General features: G+C 37.6%; 1 protein-coding gene across 1 annotated transcript in view; it reads left to right on the forward strand.

Annotated features, from left to right (window-relative positions):
- The window catches only part of PHLPP1 (PH domain and leucine rich repeat protein phosphatase 1), a 249,363-nt gene that overhangs the window by 187,668 nt on the left and 42,386 nt on the right, over positions 1-19,309 (forward strand). The window contains exons 8-10 of the mRNA XM_037738637.1: positions 1,115-1,230; positions 3,243-3,338; positions 6,988-7,143. Coding sequence (XP_037594565.1) covers positions 1,115-1,230; positions 3,243-3,338; positions 6,988-7,143 — 368 coding nt within the window. The remainder of the gene's footprint in view (positions 1-1,114; positions 1,231-3,242; positions 3,339-6,987; positions 7,144-19,309) is intronic.

Below are 19,309 nucleotides of genomic sequence, written 5' to 3' on the forward strand. Positions count from 1 at the left end.
AGACCATCCTGGTCAACATGGTGAAACCCCGTCTCTACTAAAAATACAAAAAATCAGCTGGGCGTGGTGGCGCGTGCCTGTAGTCCCAGTTACTTGGGAGGCTGAGGCAGGAGAATTGCCCGAACCCAGGAGGCGGAGGTTGCGGTGAGCCGAGATCGCGCCATTGCACTCCAGCCTGGGTAACAAGAGCGAAACTCCGTCTCAAAAAAAAAAAGTAATTATGGGATGCGTGCTTATAGTCAGATGGTGGAGCATTGGCCTTAGTATAGTAAGCAGTAGAGAACCAGTAGAGAGTCTTAAGTTGGGGAGACATGATGGAAGGGATGCTTCAAGGCTGTTAATTTGAAAATAGTATGTACAGAGTGCATTTATAGGAGAAGATTGAGGTAATCCACTACTCCGCTAATTCAGGTTATTGTGATGGGCCTCATAGGAGCTAATGGGAACTCCCAGTCAGGATTACAGATGTTGATTTGAGACTTATCTGCTCAGAGGTGAAACCTGAAATCAGGGAGGTAAGGTAACTGGAAGAGAAGAGAGTGCTAGTACCGAAGGTCAACTTACAAGTCCCCCCACACTTAGCTGGAGCCAGACTGGGCAACCAGATAGGACCTGCACCTGTGAATTACTTGTTAATTGTTTAGAGAAGCAGAAGGACATTTACAAATTATTCTGTCCAAGAAACAAAGTTCCAGGGAACAGTGGTGTCATATTTCATAAAGTTTTGAAGAAGAGTTTGAGATTTAAGTAAAAGAAGTCATTTATGACTCACTGGAGTGCTGTAGAGTGATGAGGGCAAAAGACAAGAAACCTCATTTGGTTTTATGGAAGGACCCTTGGATTTAAAAAAGATGGTACTCATGTGGTTAATCATTCAGATGTAATACAGTACAGCCTGGGTAACAATAGGAGCGCAACAGTAAATGGATAGCAAAGAGGTAGGAAATTAGAACTCGTGATTCATTTCAATCTCTGAATAAGATCTTGTGATTAAATTAGAAGTTCTTTTTTACTTTCCTGTAGTTTCAAAGTTGAACAAATGGTGTATTGTACTTCCTAAACTAAACAAACAATAGAGAATAAAGCACAGTAATGATGTTCCACATACAAAAAGAGTCTCTCTGTCATTTGGATAGTAATGTCTTTGTGGATTTTTTTTCCCCTCCTAGAACTTGTTCAAGTTGATGTTTACCCAGTTCCAAATTATCTGTCCTACATGGATGTTTCAAGGTAAGAAGTCAAGTCTAAGAGCCCTCTAGAGTCTACTAGAAAATTATTTAGTAATTCCGCCTGAGCTTATGCACAAGTACTTTTTTGTATTTTGAAGGTAAATGATAAAAAATTAATGATTTTTACTTTATTCTCTAAAATTATATATGTTGTTGATTAAAATACATCTGTAGTTCAAACCAGAGCATCAAAGTGTCAGTGTGTACACCAATTTGAATACCAGGTTTGGACTTGAAAGATTGGTGAGTTGAGTGTCATATGTCTTACAGATCTAATAACTCTTTTCATTATATGAATCATGTTTTTGTGTCTTTCCCTGAAGTAATGCTAATTTTATTTTTTATTTTAAAAAAGATTAACAGTAAAAAAAGAAAAATGAGCGTGTCAATGTCTAGGGCTTCAAATCCAGAACTGTATGTGCCTATACAGACACTAAGCAGAAAATAATTCCTTTCATTTCTGTATTTTAATTGAGGAGTTGATATAATTACAAAATTAAAAGAATATGAATAATGCATAATTCCACCACCCTAACATCACAATTATTTTTCCTTTTGCTCTAAAATCTTATAATTCTTACCCTGACTGTTATGTTTTCACAGAATTATTTATCTGTGTATAAAGAATTATAGTCATAATGTACATACTGTTTGAAATTCTTTGTGCCTGGTCACTTTACGTATTTTAAAAAGAAAGTAAAAGGCTAACCAATGTGACTAGGGACACATTCAAATAGAGTAGTTTGTCTGAGTAATGATCAATTCAATTAATACAGACACCATTAGTTTAGTTCTCTCTCTCTCTCTCTCTCTCCGTGTGTGTGTGTGTGTGTGTGTGTGTGTGTGTGTGTGTGTGTAATTTTAAGACGGTGTTTCACTCTTTGTTGCCTGGGCTGGACTGCAGTGGTGCGGTCTTGGCTCACTACAACTTCCGCCTCCCAGGTTCAAGCAATTCTCCTGCGTCAGCCTCCCAAGTAGCTAGGATTACAGGCATGCACCACCATGCCCAGCTAATTTTTGTATTTTTTAGTAGAGATGGGGTTTCACCATGTTGGTCAGGCTGGTCCTGACCTCTGGTGATCTGCTGGCCTCGGCCTCCCAAAGTACTGGGATTACAGATGTGAGCCACCGCACCTGGCCTAGTTCTCTTTTTTATAGTAACTATAATTGCCATCTAGTGCCCAAGTAAATGTTTTTATATAATTAATTCTGACCCTTAACTGTTAGTGAACTTTTCACTGCCACCATTTTAAAACTGTTTCTCTCTCTCCCCATTTATCTATGACTGTGTTTTTATGATGACAGCTGGAGTTGGAAAATATTTGAATATTAAGGGTAAAAATATAAATTTGAAAATAAAGCTATACTATGCCATTTGACTTAATTTGTGTGTTTTTATTTCCAGTAAATCACATATTCTCCCTAAACTTGGCATAGGTCTGTAGACCCTTTAGTAAATTTGTAGCTAGATTTTTTTTTTTTTTTAGACTTCAGAAATGATACGGATGATATAATTATGTCCGTCCTTTTTAAAAAATTTAATTTAACTATTTTTAGAGATAGGGTCTCACTCTCTCCCCCAGGTTGGAGTGCACTGATGAAACCATAGCTCACTATAAACCTCGAACTCCTCTACTCCGGCAGTCCTCCCCCTATAGCCTTTTGAGTGGCTAGGACTATAGGTGCATGCCACCATTAGTGGCTAATTTTTTATTTTTTTTGTAGAAATGGGGTCTTGCTATGTTGCCCGGGCTGACCTCAAACTCTTGGGCACAAGCGATCCTCCCATAGGTATGAGCCACTGTGCTCTGCCTCTTCTTTCTGTTTTATTTCTTCTGTCACAATTCATCTTGTTTCTGGAGAAAAGCAAATAAACGCACATATCCCTTTGATTTATGCCCACTGTACTTTGGTGTTTCATTTAAGGTTTTATTCTTTGTAGTTAATTTGAGTTTAGAAGGACATTTGAGGCCAAAATCAACCAAACAATTAATTTTATGTTCTTGCACTTAGGAACCGCTTAGAAAATGTGCCTGAGTGGGTATGTGAAAGCCGAAAGCTAGAAGTTTTGGATATTGGCCATAATCAAATATGTGAACTTCCTGCCCGGTGAGTATTACAGATCAAGTGAGAGGACCTCACAATAGATGAGCAGTTTTGAAAATTGCTGACTCAGTGTTTCACTTGGTATCATAAGCCCAAAAAAGTTTGCTTTAAAAACTAATATGGTGTCTTTCACCCTGTGTGGTGTCTTCAGTTACAAAGTTTCTTCATGCATTGCAGTGAGGAGTAAAGTATGGCTTTTGATTCTCAGCCAGACTTCTCAAAACCATGCAGGCAGTGGTGCTTGGTGGAAATTTTTAAATAAGCCAAAAACAATCTTTGAACCAAACAATATGATTGGTTCACTTCTGGGGTCTTAAGTCTTTCAGAATCTTCCATCTCTGTTCATTGACTTCATATGTCTGCTTTAACCATAAATACCTTTTGTTCTCCCTAGACTTTAACTTTGAGGGGGGAAAAAAGATGGTTAGATCATGAAACCTAGAAAGAGCAGACTGGATTCTCTTTTTCTTGTGAAATTTGTGAGTAAAAGGTTCAAGAACTTCTCTTTCCTTTGCTCTCTCAAATATGTTCTTATTTTTAATTTCATAATTTTCACTTTAATGGCAAGATTTGCAAAACAGCCGTGTGATGACTTTTATTGTCTGTAAACATAGACAAACATTTTCAAGTTATTTATTCATGGTCTAAAATATTAATGGATTTTAATGACTAGCCATGCAGTTAGTAAACAAGAGAGTCTATCCAGTGCTGTCCTGTAGAACTTTCTGTGATGATTGAAGTGCTGTGTACCTGTGCTACTGGCCACATGTAGCTATTGAGCACTTGAAATGTAGCTAATGATGTGACTGAGGAACTGAATTTTGTGTATTCATTAATTCGTGTAGTTACTTGTGGTGAGTGGCTGCTTCATCTCAGATCTTATTTCCACCATTCTCAACCAATTACTCAACAGAGGAAGTCAGTTATTTTTAGCTATGTATAGTCAAAAATATCAGTGAAAATACTGTAGAGGTATGTCACCATGTTGGAGTAAACTTTCACTTTAGATATACAATCTTTAAAGATATGCGATCAGCATTCCTGTTTTCTTACCAAGAAGGTACACTTGCTTGGTAAGCCTAGTAAACATATTAAGAGTTAAGTTGTCCAATGTGGTAGCCCCTAGCCAGCCATTTAGCCAAGTGACTGTTGAGTGCCTGAAATATGACTAGTCCTAACTGAGACATGCTGTAAGTGTAAAATATACGCTGAATGCAAAATATTAATAATAGTGTACATTAATTACATGTTAAGTTAATACTTGGGGTATATTTTGGGTTAAATGAAATAATACTCTAAAAATTCATTTACCTGTTCCTTTTTACTTTCTTTTAATGTGGCTACTAGATAATTTAAAATTACATGTGGCTTATATTTGATAACACTGTTAGAATGTAGCTCTTATTAAAGAAACCGGAGTTACATTTTCATCCCTGAAAAGCTCTGTTAATTTCATTGTGTTCCTCAGCAATGCATTATACTTTTCCACATTGAAAGTGCGCTCTGCCTTAGAATATTATGTTGACTGAGCATTTAGGTTACCCATTGCAGCCATCACCATTAACAAGAGGGTGTGTTTGTGTGTGTGTGTGTGTGTGTGTGTGTGTGTGTCCATGCATGAAAACAGTAGGGAATAAATAATTTGTCAAAAAAAAATTTTTTTTTTTTAGACGGAGTTTCGCTCTGTCACCCAGGCTGCAGTGCAGTGGTGTGATCTCAGCTCACTGCAACCTCTGCCCCCCGGGTTCAAGCAATTCTCATGTCTCAGCGTCCCAAGTAGCTGGGACTACAGGCACACGCCACCATGCATGACTAATGTTTGTATTTTTAGCAGAGATGGGGTTTCACTGTTGGCCAGGCTGTTCTTGAACTGCTGACCTCAGGTGATCTGCCTGCCTCCCAAAGTGCTGGGATTATGGGCATGAGCCACCACACCTGGCCTTTTCTTCTACTTTCTCTGTTCTCTTTCCCCCTTCTACCCCTCAATCCCACAGATAGCACATTAGCATCCAAGGCGTCTTCTGCTGAAGGCTACAAAGATGTATTTTATATATTATACATATTTATATATGTATTTATATATTTTATACATTATATATTTATTTTTTATGTATATGTAAACAAACAAATGCAAGGTAACTGACCTTTTATCCAGTTTCCCCCCCAAATTCATTGACCTTTCATTTGTTCTGTGTCAGAACAGGCTTTTTGAGAATCTAAACACATGCTTATTCAATGCAAATCCCAAACGCTCTATTGTTAAAGAATTTAAACAGTATTCTTGTGTGTGTGTGTGTGTTTTTAAAACACGGGACAAAAAGAGTATGTATTGTTTTCCTGTTTATAATGTTGTTCAGTTGCAAACTCTATGTGAGCCCTATTGTTGATGTAATAGACAAAGCTGGCCACCGTAGCTCTTGCCGGTAGTCTCAGCACAGCGGGAGGCCAAGGCAGGAAGATCAGTTGAGCCCAGGAGTTGAAGACCAGCCTGGGCAACATTGTAAGACCCTATCTCTACAAAAAATAAAATTAGACATGGTGGTATGTGCCTGTAGTCCTAGCTACTCAGGAGGCTGACGGAATAATTTGGAAAAGACGGGAAAAATAAGTTCAAGAGACCTATTGTGTAGGATTGTAACTATAGTTACAACGATGTCTTGTATTCTTGAAAATAGCTAAGGGAGTAGATTTAAATGCTCTCACCACAAAAAAATGATAAATATGTTAATTAGCTTGATTGCATATGTTAATTAGCTTGATTTAGCCATCCCACAATGTATCCCAGGTATATATATATGTATTTTTTTTTTTTTTGAGACGGAGTCTTGCTGTGTTGCCCAGGCTGGAGTGCAATGGCACCATCTTGGCTCACTGCAACCTCTGCCTCCCGTGTTCAAGCAATTCTCCTGTCTCAGCCTCCTGAGTAGCTGGGATTACAAGCATGAGCCACTATGCCCCCTAAATTTTTAAAATATTTTTAGTAGAGACAAAGTTTCACCATATTGTCCAGGCTGGTCTCGAACTCCTGACCTTGTGATCCGCCCACCTTGGCCTCCCAAAGTGATTTTTGTTAATTAAAAATTAATTTTAAAAAATTGTGGGCATTTGAGAGTGAGATCAGAATGGTGGAAAACAGGAGATGGATGAGGAAACCTCATTCTTTGGCAGCAGATTGATAAATTAGTCTTAATCTAAAGTGATCAGGATGCAAATTGTAACCTCACTTTTCCCCAACCCCCAGATGTGTGTTTAAACCCAGGGCCTGTATATTCTCTGTAACTGTTAGAGAACCTGAAGTGGTCGTAATGTAGATTTACATTAGATTAACAAGTATTCATCATTTCTGACAGTTCTGATGACCTTTACAAGAAACACAGCCAAGCTTCCAAATGGCTTTTTAAGTCTCTCAAGAAAATAGTGGATTAAGTACCTGCTACTCTCTTTGGGAGGGAGTCTCTGCCTCAGTCTAAGATTAAGCTAGAAGAAAACAGAGACATACAGCCAGGGAAGTGAGGCAAGGAAGAAACAATTAGGATTGTGAAATGCAACTGAGGAAAAACATAACATTTTCTCAGTTAACATTTGTAAAAGTTTGATTGAAGAACCCTCCTACTCTTACTCATTTTTCGGTCTTTTGCCCCTTTTTGTATAGCTTATTTTGTAATAGCAGTCTCCGGAAACTACTGGTAGGACACAATCAGTTGGCAAGGCTGCCTGAAAGGCTAGAAAGAACCTCGGTGGAGGTCTTGGATGTGCAACACAACCAGCTCCAGGAGCTCCCTCCTAACCTTCTGATGAAGGCTGACAGGTAAAGCCATTTGTCTTGTTTGTTCATCTGAGCCTGTAAATACTCCCTCATTTATATCTTTGTCCTCTGTGACCTGAGACTGTATAAACTTTCTGATTGTGTGTCTGTCCCAGATTTATGAAGGAAATAGTTTTGCCGGCCACTTTACTGACCATTTTGTAGGTGATGGAGTCAGGAGCATCCTGTAGATTCTTTATTAACTTTGCTGCTCTCTGGAGTGAACTAGGTTACATTATCCATAAACACGTGTCATGGGGATATAGGTGTCAAACAAGGATGAGAAATGTGCTCCTGTGTTACTACCTGGTCACATCCCATGCCAGGCTTAGCTTCATTGTCTTATGATTCTCTCCTCCTGCTTTCACATGTTTGTGACTTTGGGTGATGGGGATGTATTGTCCTAGAGTTAGCTTAGTTGTTGTCACTGATTTTTGTTGTTGTTGTTTGTTTTTGGTTTTTTGAGACAGAGTCTGACTCTGTCGCCCAAGCTGGAGTGCAGTGGTACAGTCTTGGCTCACTGCAATGTCTGCTTCCCAGGTTGAAGCAATTCTCCTGCCTTAGCCTCCCAAGTAGCTGGGACTACAGGCAGGTGTCACCACACCCAGCTAATATTTTGTATTTTTAGTAGAGATGGGGTTTTGCCATGTTGGCCAGGCTGGTTTTGAACTCCTAGCCTCAAGTGATCCACTCGCCTCAGCCTCCCAAAATGCTGGGATTACAGGTGTGAGCCACCACGTCCAGCAGTTGTTACTGTTTTTTAATCCATCCTTCTTATCTTTACCATAATTTCCTCCATTTTCAATTAAGTTATTTTGTTTTGAACAAACAGAATTTTTCTAAATTACTTGCATCGTACACTAAGCATTTGAAGAAGTTGTTTTGAATGGGAGGAAGAGATTAATTCAACATTGAGTGAAGCTCTGTTATTTTGTTGTGATGAGTTGCCATATACAGAATTTTCTTTAAAGAAAGCTTTAAGTAACACTTGGCTGTTAACTTACTTTGGAGCATCTTGTTTGCTTCAAAGCCCATGTGCATCATTCTAAAATGTTTTATGGGCTGATAGCCTGAATTATTTTGACTTCTGCTCCCATGTTTATTTTTAGTGAGTGACCATTACTTTAGAGACAATATGAAGGATCTAACTTTTAGTGTATCTCATGATGAAGACAAAAAAGTTAAATTTAATTTTGCTTCTGGAAGTGCAGAGAAGAGAAGGAAATGATGATGGATCTTTTTATCTTACAAATGTTAGCTATGTTTCAGCATGTGTGATATTATGTGGGTGAAATGGTCTTCTGTGATCTCTGGCTCTCCTAAGCCAAATTAGATTTCCCACTGCATGTTCCTAAATCCCTGTGCTTACTCCTATCATAATACCCATCGCACGCTGTATTGTAATTTCTTGTTCACTTGTCTCTGCATTATTAGATTACTAACTCCATGCAGCCCATGACTCTTTCTCAATTGTAGTTTCATCATCAACATCTTACACTGTGTCTGGAATAAAGGAAAGTGCTCAAAAAATATTTGTGTAATAAATGATAGAGAATTTAAGGAATTTCAAATACTGCCTTTATTCCTGGCTTTCTAATTTTTTCTTCCTCATCTTTTCCATAAATCTTTAATAAGATTTTGCTATGAAAATATGATATACATTCAGTAAAGTGTCCAACTTTTAAGCATACTGCTCGATGAATTTTTACATATTTGTAGAAATGGTTGCAGGAACCACTTTACCTAGAACAAGATATAGAACATTTCTAGCACTCTTCCTTTTCCTTTTGTTCTGTTTTCCTCACTTAAAAAGAAAATTATCTTCAGTGTACTCATGTAAGTTATGACTAATTCCAACTGGAATAATTATAAAGAAATAATAGAACTGTGAGAAAACGGGATTGCCATATTGTAATTGGCCAGTACTGTGTCATCCTCCTGGTAAACAGTAAACTGTTTCAAGATCATTGAAAGAATTCTTATTTTTTGGTTTTTGGGTGTTTTGGTTTTTTTGAGGGAGAGTTTAGGTCTGTGGCCCAAGATGGAGTGCAGTGGCATGATCTCAGCTCATTGCAACCTCCGCCTCCCAGGTTCAAGTGATTCTCTTCCCTCAGCCTCCCAAATAGCTGGGATTACAGGTGTTTGCCACCACACCTGGCTAATTTTTGTAATTTTAGTAGAGATGGGGTTTCCCCATGTTGGCCAGGCAGGTCTTGAATTCCTGACTTCAAATGATCCACCTGCCTTGGCCTCCGAAAGTGCTAGGGTTACAGGCATGAGCCACCACACCAGGCCAGAATTCTTGTTTTTACATTAATATCAAAGCACAGTATGCAGCAGACAGATCACTTTAGACAGATGCTTTTTTGTTGTGAATACTATAAAATTTAATTTCTTCTCCTATGGAGAATTATAAATTATGTCATAAGGAGAATCCACTTGTTCCTTTAGAGTTCTACACTGAATCTGTAGAACCAAATAAGTGGATGGATTTAGCTTTTAGGAGTCTTTGAGTGAAATAAAAACCCTTTCTGAATCTGGCCAATTCTGGTAGGTTCACAACTATTAAAGGTGAACAGTGCTAGAATTTCCAATAGATAATAATCATTCTTTATTCATTTCTGAGAATTTGGTTTTACAAAGACGTTTCTGTGTTTCATTCTCTGGAGACTGTATTTTCATGTTTAGATATGTTTGGACAAGGATTTAAGTAAGAACAATGGTAATTTTAGGGGATTCTGATGACTCCCAGGATTGAGAACCACTGCCTTCCTTGTTGACTTTGTAGTTCTGTACAGGTCACTCTAAACCTCAGTTTTCTCATTTTGCTTTTCGTGCAATTTCCAAGTGGAACCTGTATGTTGGAAAAGGAAGGATTATGTGAAATGGAACGTGAATGTGAACTGGACAAAGATGTGAAGTGAGCCACTGGAAGGACACTGCTATCATAAGCTAGGCCAGCAGTGTTAGCTAAAGGCGTTTAGGCAGAAATTCCCATACAAATAGACTGACCTGTCTTCAGCCAGCTATGTTTTTGAAAACAGAGGCTGTTGAGGAGAATTTGCCAGCCTTTTGAGGCTGTGAGGGGAGGACAGGGCAGGATAAATGGATTTCTGGCACAGGAGAGTCCTGGAGTAAAAGGTTGGGTGAATGAGAAGGAGCAAATATCTGGGTTTATTTTATGAGAGTAAAACAAATGACCAAAAAATGGCAGAAATAAGAAACTTTTTCAAGAAGGCGTATACCCACACCTTTGTTTTTTATTGTATAATTGCTACACCTCCAGCATAGCTTCGCAACTGATTTAGTAGAATAAGAAGGAAACGTTAAGATTGTTGATTATCTCGGGCAGACAGGATTATATGAAGTGGGTGCCATAAATTTGATTTCCTGTTCTTTCAAACCATATTTTTGTGTTATTTCACTTTTTAAAAGATAAGAAAAATAACATGGAGATTTTTACCTACCTATTTTAAAAAACGTTTTTACATTTTGAGACATAATTTAAGCTCAGGAAAATTTACAAATATTTTTTATTTGGTTTGATGAGTTTGAGGGGGAGTGAATAAACTAGTACTGACAGTTGTTGAAGTAGGCCAACTCAGAAAACATGAGATTTAAAATATTAAAGACAGTTTTTAGGAAAGATTCTTTGTGACCGGCTTCTTGTGGGGTAGTTTCAGTTGTGATTTGCTTTTGTTCACATGGTTCAGTGTAGCAAACGTCTCACTGAGTTTAAATCACTGTACTGGATGCTGTAGGACATTGAAAAATGACTAAACATAGGAATTATCCTCAAGAAGCTTGCAATCTGATGAGTTTAAAGTAACTGCACAATCAACCATAGTGAAAGGTAGGTTTAAGAAGGTAGAATAGATGGAAAATGATAAGGTTGATCTAGTATAATTTAGTCTCATGGTATGAAGAGCAACACTTTGTTGTTGTTATGATACGAAGCTGTGTGTTTGGCAGATAGCTGCAGGCATTGGTGAAAGTTGGCTTCAGTTGTCCTTCCATTCAGTATGCTACATAATACAAATCTTAAAAATATGTAAATTCCTTTTTTATATTTGCGTGATAATAAATTATAGTTACAGTTCTGTGTTTCATTATACAACTGAGAAAAAAAAAGTCCGGTGTGGTGGTGCTCACCTCTGGTCCCAGCTCCTTGGAAGGCTGAGGTGGGAGGATTATTTGAGCCTAGGAGTTTGAGGCTGCCGTGAGCTGTGATCACGCCACTGCACTCTAGTCTGGGTTACAGAGTATGACCCTGTCTCAAAAAATAAAAAAAAGATATTACAGCTTTAGAATAGTATATATTAATCTGCTATACCTGGTAGCAGGAAGCTATTTGGTAACCAAATAAGAGACAGGGAAATCTGCGTTGAATTAGACAACTTTTAGTCATCTTCATCTTCCTCTCAATACTTGAGGAAGGTATTCTAATCTGGAACACGGGCCTAGATTTCTCATTTTATCTGTCTTCTTAATTAGAGTTGAGAATTTTCCTCATGGATACTCCAGAAGAGTTTCAGATAATTAGTTGTCATCAACAGATGGGTACGGGAAGGGTAGACATTCTCCATGGGTCACCGGTGTGGATAAGACATTGCCAGAGGGACTGCCATCCTTCTGTTTCTTCCTGAAATCTTGGCAATGGCTGACTCCCTGTCCACCTAGCATCTGCACGCACATTTGATGGCCAGACACCTTCTCCTGATGAATTCAGCCTAACAAAGCCCAAATGAACCCTTTAAAGGAGAGTAATAAGTTCCTGTTGTGGGAGAGCAGCTGGGTCTGTTTTTATTCCTGGTTGGACTAGGACAAGGTATTTTCAGGGGTATAAATTGGAGAAGTGTATGTTCAAATGAGCTTCATGGTAATTGCTCATGTGTTTATTAAATATTCCCAGAGTATTAGTCACATTACAGACCATAAGTTTTAGTGACTCAGACAGAATATGTGTAAATATCAAAGGGACTAAAAGGGAACAGATAATTTAGAGCGTGATCGATTTGACCATGACAACTGGTGCCTTTTCACAAAGACAGATATTTCTGGCATTTTAAAAAGCTGAGTTGCCCACGCAGTGGTTTTCAGTGATGGAGGCTATCTTTCGACGTTCTGCTATATCATGAAGTTCTGATGTTTGAGAGTCATGGTGAACCAAGATAGTGTTTCTCAAAGTGTCTTCAGAATTTACTAGAGTACTTATCAAACATACAGATTCCTGGCCCTTATCTCAGGTCTTCTCACTTCCCGTTTTAGAGGGATAGCCTGGGAACCATAAGAAAAAACTTAAGATCAGAGTAGAACTAAATGAAATTAAGACCCCAAAAAAGCATCAATGAAACAAAAAGTTGGTTCTTTGAAAGGATAAACAAAATCGATAGACTCCTAGCTAGATTAACCAAGAAAAAGAGAACATCCAAATGAGCAAAATTAAAAATGACAGAGGTGACATCACAGCTGATAGCACAGAAATACAAAAGATCCTCAGAGAGACTACTACAAATATCTCTATGCACACAAACTAGAAAATCTAGAGGAAATGGATAAATTCTATTCCATTCCAGGAAGAAATCGAAATCCTGAACAGACCAATAATGAATGACTTACAAAATTGAGTCACTAATAAAAAGTCTACCAACAAAAAAAAGTCCGGGAGCAGATGAATCCACATCTGAATTCTACCAGACATAACAGAAGAGCTGGTACCAATCTTACTAAGCTATCCAAAAATTGAGGAGGCAGAATTCCTCCCTGACTCATTCTTTGAAACCAGTGTCATCCTGATACCAAAATCTAGCAAGGACACAACAAAAAAGGAAAATAACAGGCCAATATCTCTGATGAACGTAGACACAAAAATCCTCATTAAATAGCAAACTGAATTCAGCAGCATATCAAAAAGATAATTCATCATGCTCAAGACAGCTTTATTCCTGGGATGCAAGGATGATTTAATATACACAAATCAATATATGTGATTCACCACATAAACAGAATTAAAAACAAAAACTGTATTGTCTCAATAGATGAGAAAAAAGTCTTTGATTAAAATCCGTTATCCAATTATGATAATAAGTTTCAACAAACTAGGCATCAACAGAATATACCTCAAACTAATAAGAGCCATCTACAACAAACCGACAGCCAACATCATACTAAATGGGCAAAAGTGTTCCCCTTAACACTGGAACAAGACTCCTTGACTATTCTCACCATTCCTATTCAACATAGTACTAAAAGTCCTAGCCAGAGCAGTCAGGCAAGAAAAAGAATAAAAGCCATCCAAAAAGATAGAAATCAAATTATCTGTTTGTTGACAATGTGATTCTATACCTAGAAAACCCTAAAAATTCCTCCAAAAGACTCTTAGACTTGATAAACAACTTTAGTAAAATTTCAGGATTCAGAATCAGCATCAGAAATCAGTAGCATTTCTATACACCAGTAACATTCAAGCTGAGCAACAAACCAAGAATACAATCCCATTTACAATAGCACACACAAAAAAATACCTAGGAATACATTTATTTGAGGAGGTAAAGATCTCTAGAAGAAGAACTATAAGACACTGATGAAAGAAATCAGAGATGACACAAACAAGTGGAAAAACATCCCATGCTCATGGATTGGAAGAGTCAGTATCATTTAAATGGCTATACTGCCCAAACAATATACAGATTCAATGTAATTCCTATTAGATTACCAATTTCATTTTTCATGAAATTAGAAAAAAATTATAAAATTTATATGGAAACACAAAAGAGCCAAATAGCAAAAACAGTCCTAAGCAAAAAGAACAAAGTCTTAGGCATCACATTACCTGACCTCAAGGTAATTTACTGCAAATGCTGTAGTAATGAAAACAGCAATGAACCAGTACAAAAACAGACAAATAGGTCAAAGTAACAAAATAGAGAACCTGGGAATAAAGCCATACACCTACAACCAACTGATCTTTTGACAAAGTCAACAAAAATAAACAATGAGGAAAGGACACCCTATTCAATAAATAGTCTGGGAAAACCGGTTAGCAATGTGCAGAAGAATGAAACTGGACCCCTGCCTTTTACTATATACAAAAATTAACTCAAGGTGGATTAAAAACTTAAATATTAATACCTCAAAGTATAAAAATCATAGAAGAAAACTCAGAAAAACTCTTCTGGACATTGGCCTAGGCAAAGAATTTATGACTTAGACCTTGAAGGCAAATGCAACAAAAACGAATATTGACAAATGGGACTTAATTAAACTAAAGAGCTTCTGCACAGCAAAAGAAACAACAGAGTGAACACACAGTCCACAGAATGGGAGAAAATATTTGCAAACTATGTAACTGACAAAGGACTGATATCCAGAACCTGTAAGGAACTCAAATAATAAAGAAACAACTCCATTAAAAAGTGAGCAAAGGACATGAATAGACACTTCTCAAAAGAAAAAATTCAGGCTGTCAGCAAACATGAAAAAATGCTCAACATCACTAATCATCAGAGAAATGCAAATTACAACCACAATGAGATACCATCTCACACCAGTCAAAATGACTATTAAGTAAAAAAAAATAACACATGTCAGCAAAGATATGGAGAAAAGAGAACACTTATACATTGTTGGTAGGAATGTAAATTAGTTCAACCCCTATGGAAAACAGTATGAAGATTTCTCGAAGAACTAAAAATAGAGATACCATTCTACCCAGTAACCCCACTACTGAATATCTACCCAAAGTAAAAGAAATCATTTATCAAAAAGACACCCTCCCTGCACTCATATGTTTATTGCAACACTAGTCACAATAGCAGAGTCATCGAATCAACCTATATACCCATCGGTGGTGAATTGGATAAATAAAATATGGTACATATACGCCATGGAATACTACACAGCCACAAAAAAGAACAAAATTACCTCCTTTGCAACAACATGGATGCAGCTGGAGACTGTTATCCTCAGTGAATTAATACAGAAACAAAAACAAATACCACACATTCTCTCTTAATACATGGGAGCTAAACAGTGTGTACATATGGACATAAAGCTGGAAACAAGAGACACAGGACTCTGAAGGGGTTAAGGGATATAAGGTTTGAAAAACTACTTATTGGATACTATTTGGTAGTACCTAAATATTTGGGTGATGCCTAAATGCCAGCATTACACAATTTACTCATGTAACAGACCTGCACATGTACCTTGTGAGTCTAAAATAAAATATATATGTACCTAAACTTAACTCACACCCAAAATGGAAACAACCTAAATGTTCCTCAGCAGATGTGTTGACAAACAATATGTAGCCATATGTGAATTATGAATTATATCTCAATAAAGCTGTTAATAAAAAAATAAGAAAAACAGTACCTCAGGTATTGAGGGATATACTTCCTTAACATTGTATACACACACACTTAGTCCTAAAGCCAGTTTCTTAGTGGGGAAACCCCAGTGGTGTTTCCACTAAGATCAGTAACCGGAAAGGAATGCCCATTATTTTAACTCTTAGTCAGTGTTATGCTAGATATATTAACCAGGGAATTAGACAAGAAAAGATCAGTTAGAGACATGAGAGTTGGTAAAGAAGAGATAAATTAGCTCTATTGTAATTAACATGATAGTATACTTGGAAAATCCTAGACAATCACTGATAAGTGAATTCAAACAATAAAACATTTCAGTAAAGTAACAATATAAAATCAATATGCAGAAAGCAAAAGCTTTTGTATACACAAGCATAGCCATTGGAAGACACATTGGTTGTGAAAATCCCATTTAAAATAGCATCAAAGAAGATTAAATACTTAGGAATAAACTTAAGAAATGTGCAAAAACTGTATGAATAAAACATTAAACACTTCTGAAATTTGCAAATTTAAACAAATTGAACAATATTCCTTGTTCTTGGATAGGATGACTTAATATTGTTAAGATGTCAGTTTTTTGTACATTACTTTGCAAATTTAATACAATCATCATGTAAATACCAAAACACTTTTATAATGAAGTTAGAGAAATTGATGCTACTGTTCATATGATTAAAAGAATCAAATAAGAATAGCCAGGAAAACACGGAAAAAGTAAGACTATTAATACAAGGGAGAGACAAACTTTACCAGACAGCTAAACATGTATGTTTTAGTTCTTTCTGCTGAGAAGGCGGCCTAGAAGTAGTGACACCCCAGTACCAGGAAGTATCTCTAACATCAAGACCTTGGTTTTTGGCTGGTCGTGGTGGCTCATGCCTGTAATCTCAGTTCTTTGGGAGGCTGAGGAAGGCATATCACCTGAGGTCAGGAGTTCAAGACCAGCCTGGTCAACATGGTAAAACCCCATCTGAACTAAAAATACAAAAATTAGCTGGGCCTGGTGGTACGTGCTTATAATCCCAGCTACTTCGGAGGCTGAGACAGGAGAATCACTTGAACCCAGGAGGCAGAGGTTGCAGGGAGCCTAGATTGAGCCATTGCACTCTAACCTGGGCAACAGAGCAAGACTCTGTCTCATAAAAAAACAAAAGAAACAAAAAGAAAAGACCTTGGTTTTTAAGTACCATTCTTTGGAAAAGAAATCAGGTGTCCTTGGAAACAGGATTGATTGTAGGGCTAGAGCAGACTGAACACAAGATGAGCCCAAAAGTAAACAAATGCTCTGGCTGGGCGTGGTGCCTCATGCTTGTAATCCCAGCACTTTGGAAGACTGAGGCAGCCAGTTCACCTGAGGTCGGGAGTTCGAGACCAACCTGACCAACATGGAGAAACCTTGTCTCTACTAAAAATACAAACAGTAGCTGGGAGTGGTGGCACATGCCTGTAATCCCAGCCACTCAGGAAGCTGAGGCAGGAGAATCACTTGAACCTGTGAGGTGGGGTTGTGGTGAGCCAAGAGCGCCATTGCACTCGGGCCTGGGCCACAAAAGGGAAACTGTCTCAAAAAAAAAAAAAAAAAAAACTTACAAAATGATGGGAGCATGTCAAAGGATGCATGAGTCAACTTGTAGAAGCTCCCAGTGGCCACATTTGGGACATTGTGAGCAAAAAGTACACAATGATAGTAATGAATTCTATCCAGCAGTGTAAAATAAACATCTATATGACCATACTGAAGTAAAACAGGTAATTGGATAAATAAATAGGGACGGCTTTTGTAAGATAATTACATTTAACAAACTTTAAGTAGAGGGAACCTTGAAAATAGAAAAATCATTTGGCAAACAACACAGAAGTGATTGTTACAAAGCACAAATGCTAAATTATTGGGCAAAAGTATGAGAAACAGAAGAGTTTCATAGTCTCAAATGATCTCTCCACACGTTTACTAAATTACAAAAGAAAAAAAATTATAACTTTGCAGTGGAGATACTGGGCAGACACCACCTTAACCAAGTAAGCAAAGTTAATATCTGCAATAAGACATTGGCGTCACATACCTCCTGATGTGATGCCCTGAGAAGGGTACAACCGCTATGGTATTTTTGCCAAAACTTCTTGACCTTATTCTAATGATGATGAAACATGAAACCTAGATTGAGAGACACTTTACAAAATATTTGTCTAGTACACTTCAAAAACATCAAGGTCATTTAAGATAATGAGACTGATTGGAGGAGACTGAGGAGGCCTGATAATGAAATACACCGTGAAGTATCAGCCTTGTGAAGATAGATGAAACTGTCAAAAGGGCTTTGTTGTAAAAACAAGCAATAATAAGAAACTTAAAATGTTTTGACACTTCTGGAATGCTTTGGAGACAAAAATCAGAGGGCTGCCTAAAAGTGAGTTTTGCTGGGGTTAGACAGTTGTGACTATATGGATTTTCAATGTTATATATAAGTCCCAGTACAGATTTCCAGAAAAATTATTAAAAGAATGCCTGGTATGCCTACGAATAAATAAATCTGTTATGGTACCAAATCCTATGTGCCCTGTTTCAAGGACAGAACTTGGCTGTTAAATTTAAGGATGTGCTGGAAATTACTAAAAAGCAAACAAACAAAACAAAATATATAGTTGAGTCAAATGGACAGAATGTGCCAAGGAGAACAGAGCAATTGCTCAAGAAACAGGAAATGGATTTGTCTCACTGCTGTTGCAGGTGACTTTCCAGACACTGCAGGGCAGGAGCCATGTCTGTGTATCTTTTCTCTGTGACTTTTGAACTTTATGCTCAGAAAAGTTCTTGAGTACTATGCAATTTACTAACTTGTTTTAAGAATTGAATTTGAAATGCTCTGCACACACGGTCTTCACATTACATGCAGGTGCCCTACTTGATCCTCCAGCTCCTGGAGGAGAATGTCCCCACAAAAATGTTTTTATAAATATTTTTCAACATTTGAATTTTGGAGACACGTGATAGAAAACTGTGGACTTGAGTTTGATGAAATCCACGTTTTATTTCCGTCTCTACCACTAGTTACTATTGAACCATTGCCAAATAATTTTGATTTTCACAGCTTTGATTTCTGTCTTTTGTGAAATATGGAAGGGTATACTTCTGGGATGATGGAAAAATCAAATGAGATAGAAAATAACGGCTGGGTGCAGTGTATCACACCTGTAATCCCAGCACTTTGGGAGGCCAAGGCAGGTGGATCACTTGAGGTCAGGAGTTCAAGACAAGCCTGGCCAACATGGTAAAACCCTGTCTCTACTAAAAATACAAAAATTAGCTGGGCATGGTGGTGTATGCCTGTAATCTCAGCCACTCGGGATGCTGAGGTGGGAGAATTACTTGAACCTGAGAGGCAGAGTTTGCAGTGAGTCAGGATCACACCGCTGCACTCCAGCCTGGGTGACAGAGCGAGACTCTGTCTCAAAAAAAAAAAAAAAAATCTGTGGTATCTACAAAGTACCTTACAAAAGAAAAGAAAACAGTGATATGTTACTGCTCTTTCTCTAATTAGAAGAGGATTGTGTAGTGAAAAAGCTTATATGGATGAAGCAGGAAACATCTCTTGGTGCATGAAACCATCTTTTTATAGTGTAGTTATTACATAATTCTGTAAGGAAGAAGCTTGAGGATAGTTATCACATCATAGTGAGTTGAGACCTGACTCAGCGCTTTAAGAATTCAGCTTTTTTGCAAGGTTGAAAGCAGAGAGTGGGGCTCTGGAGCCTATTTATTTACTAACGTTGCTATCTGTTGTGGAGAAATTTTG

Source organism: Cebus imitator, unplaced genomic scaffold (genome assembly GCF_001604975.1).
Source record: "Cebus imitator isolate Cc_AM_T3 unplaced genomic scaffold, Cebus_imitator-1.0 Scaffold55, whole genome shotgun sequence".
Classification (NCBI taxonomy): Eukaryota; Metazoa; Chordata; class Mammalia; order Primates; family Cebidae; genus Cebus; species Cebus imitator.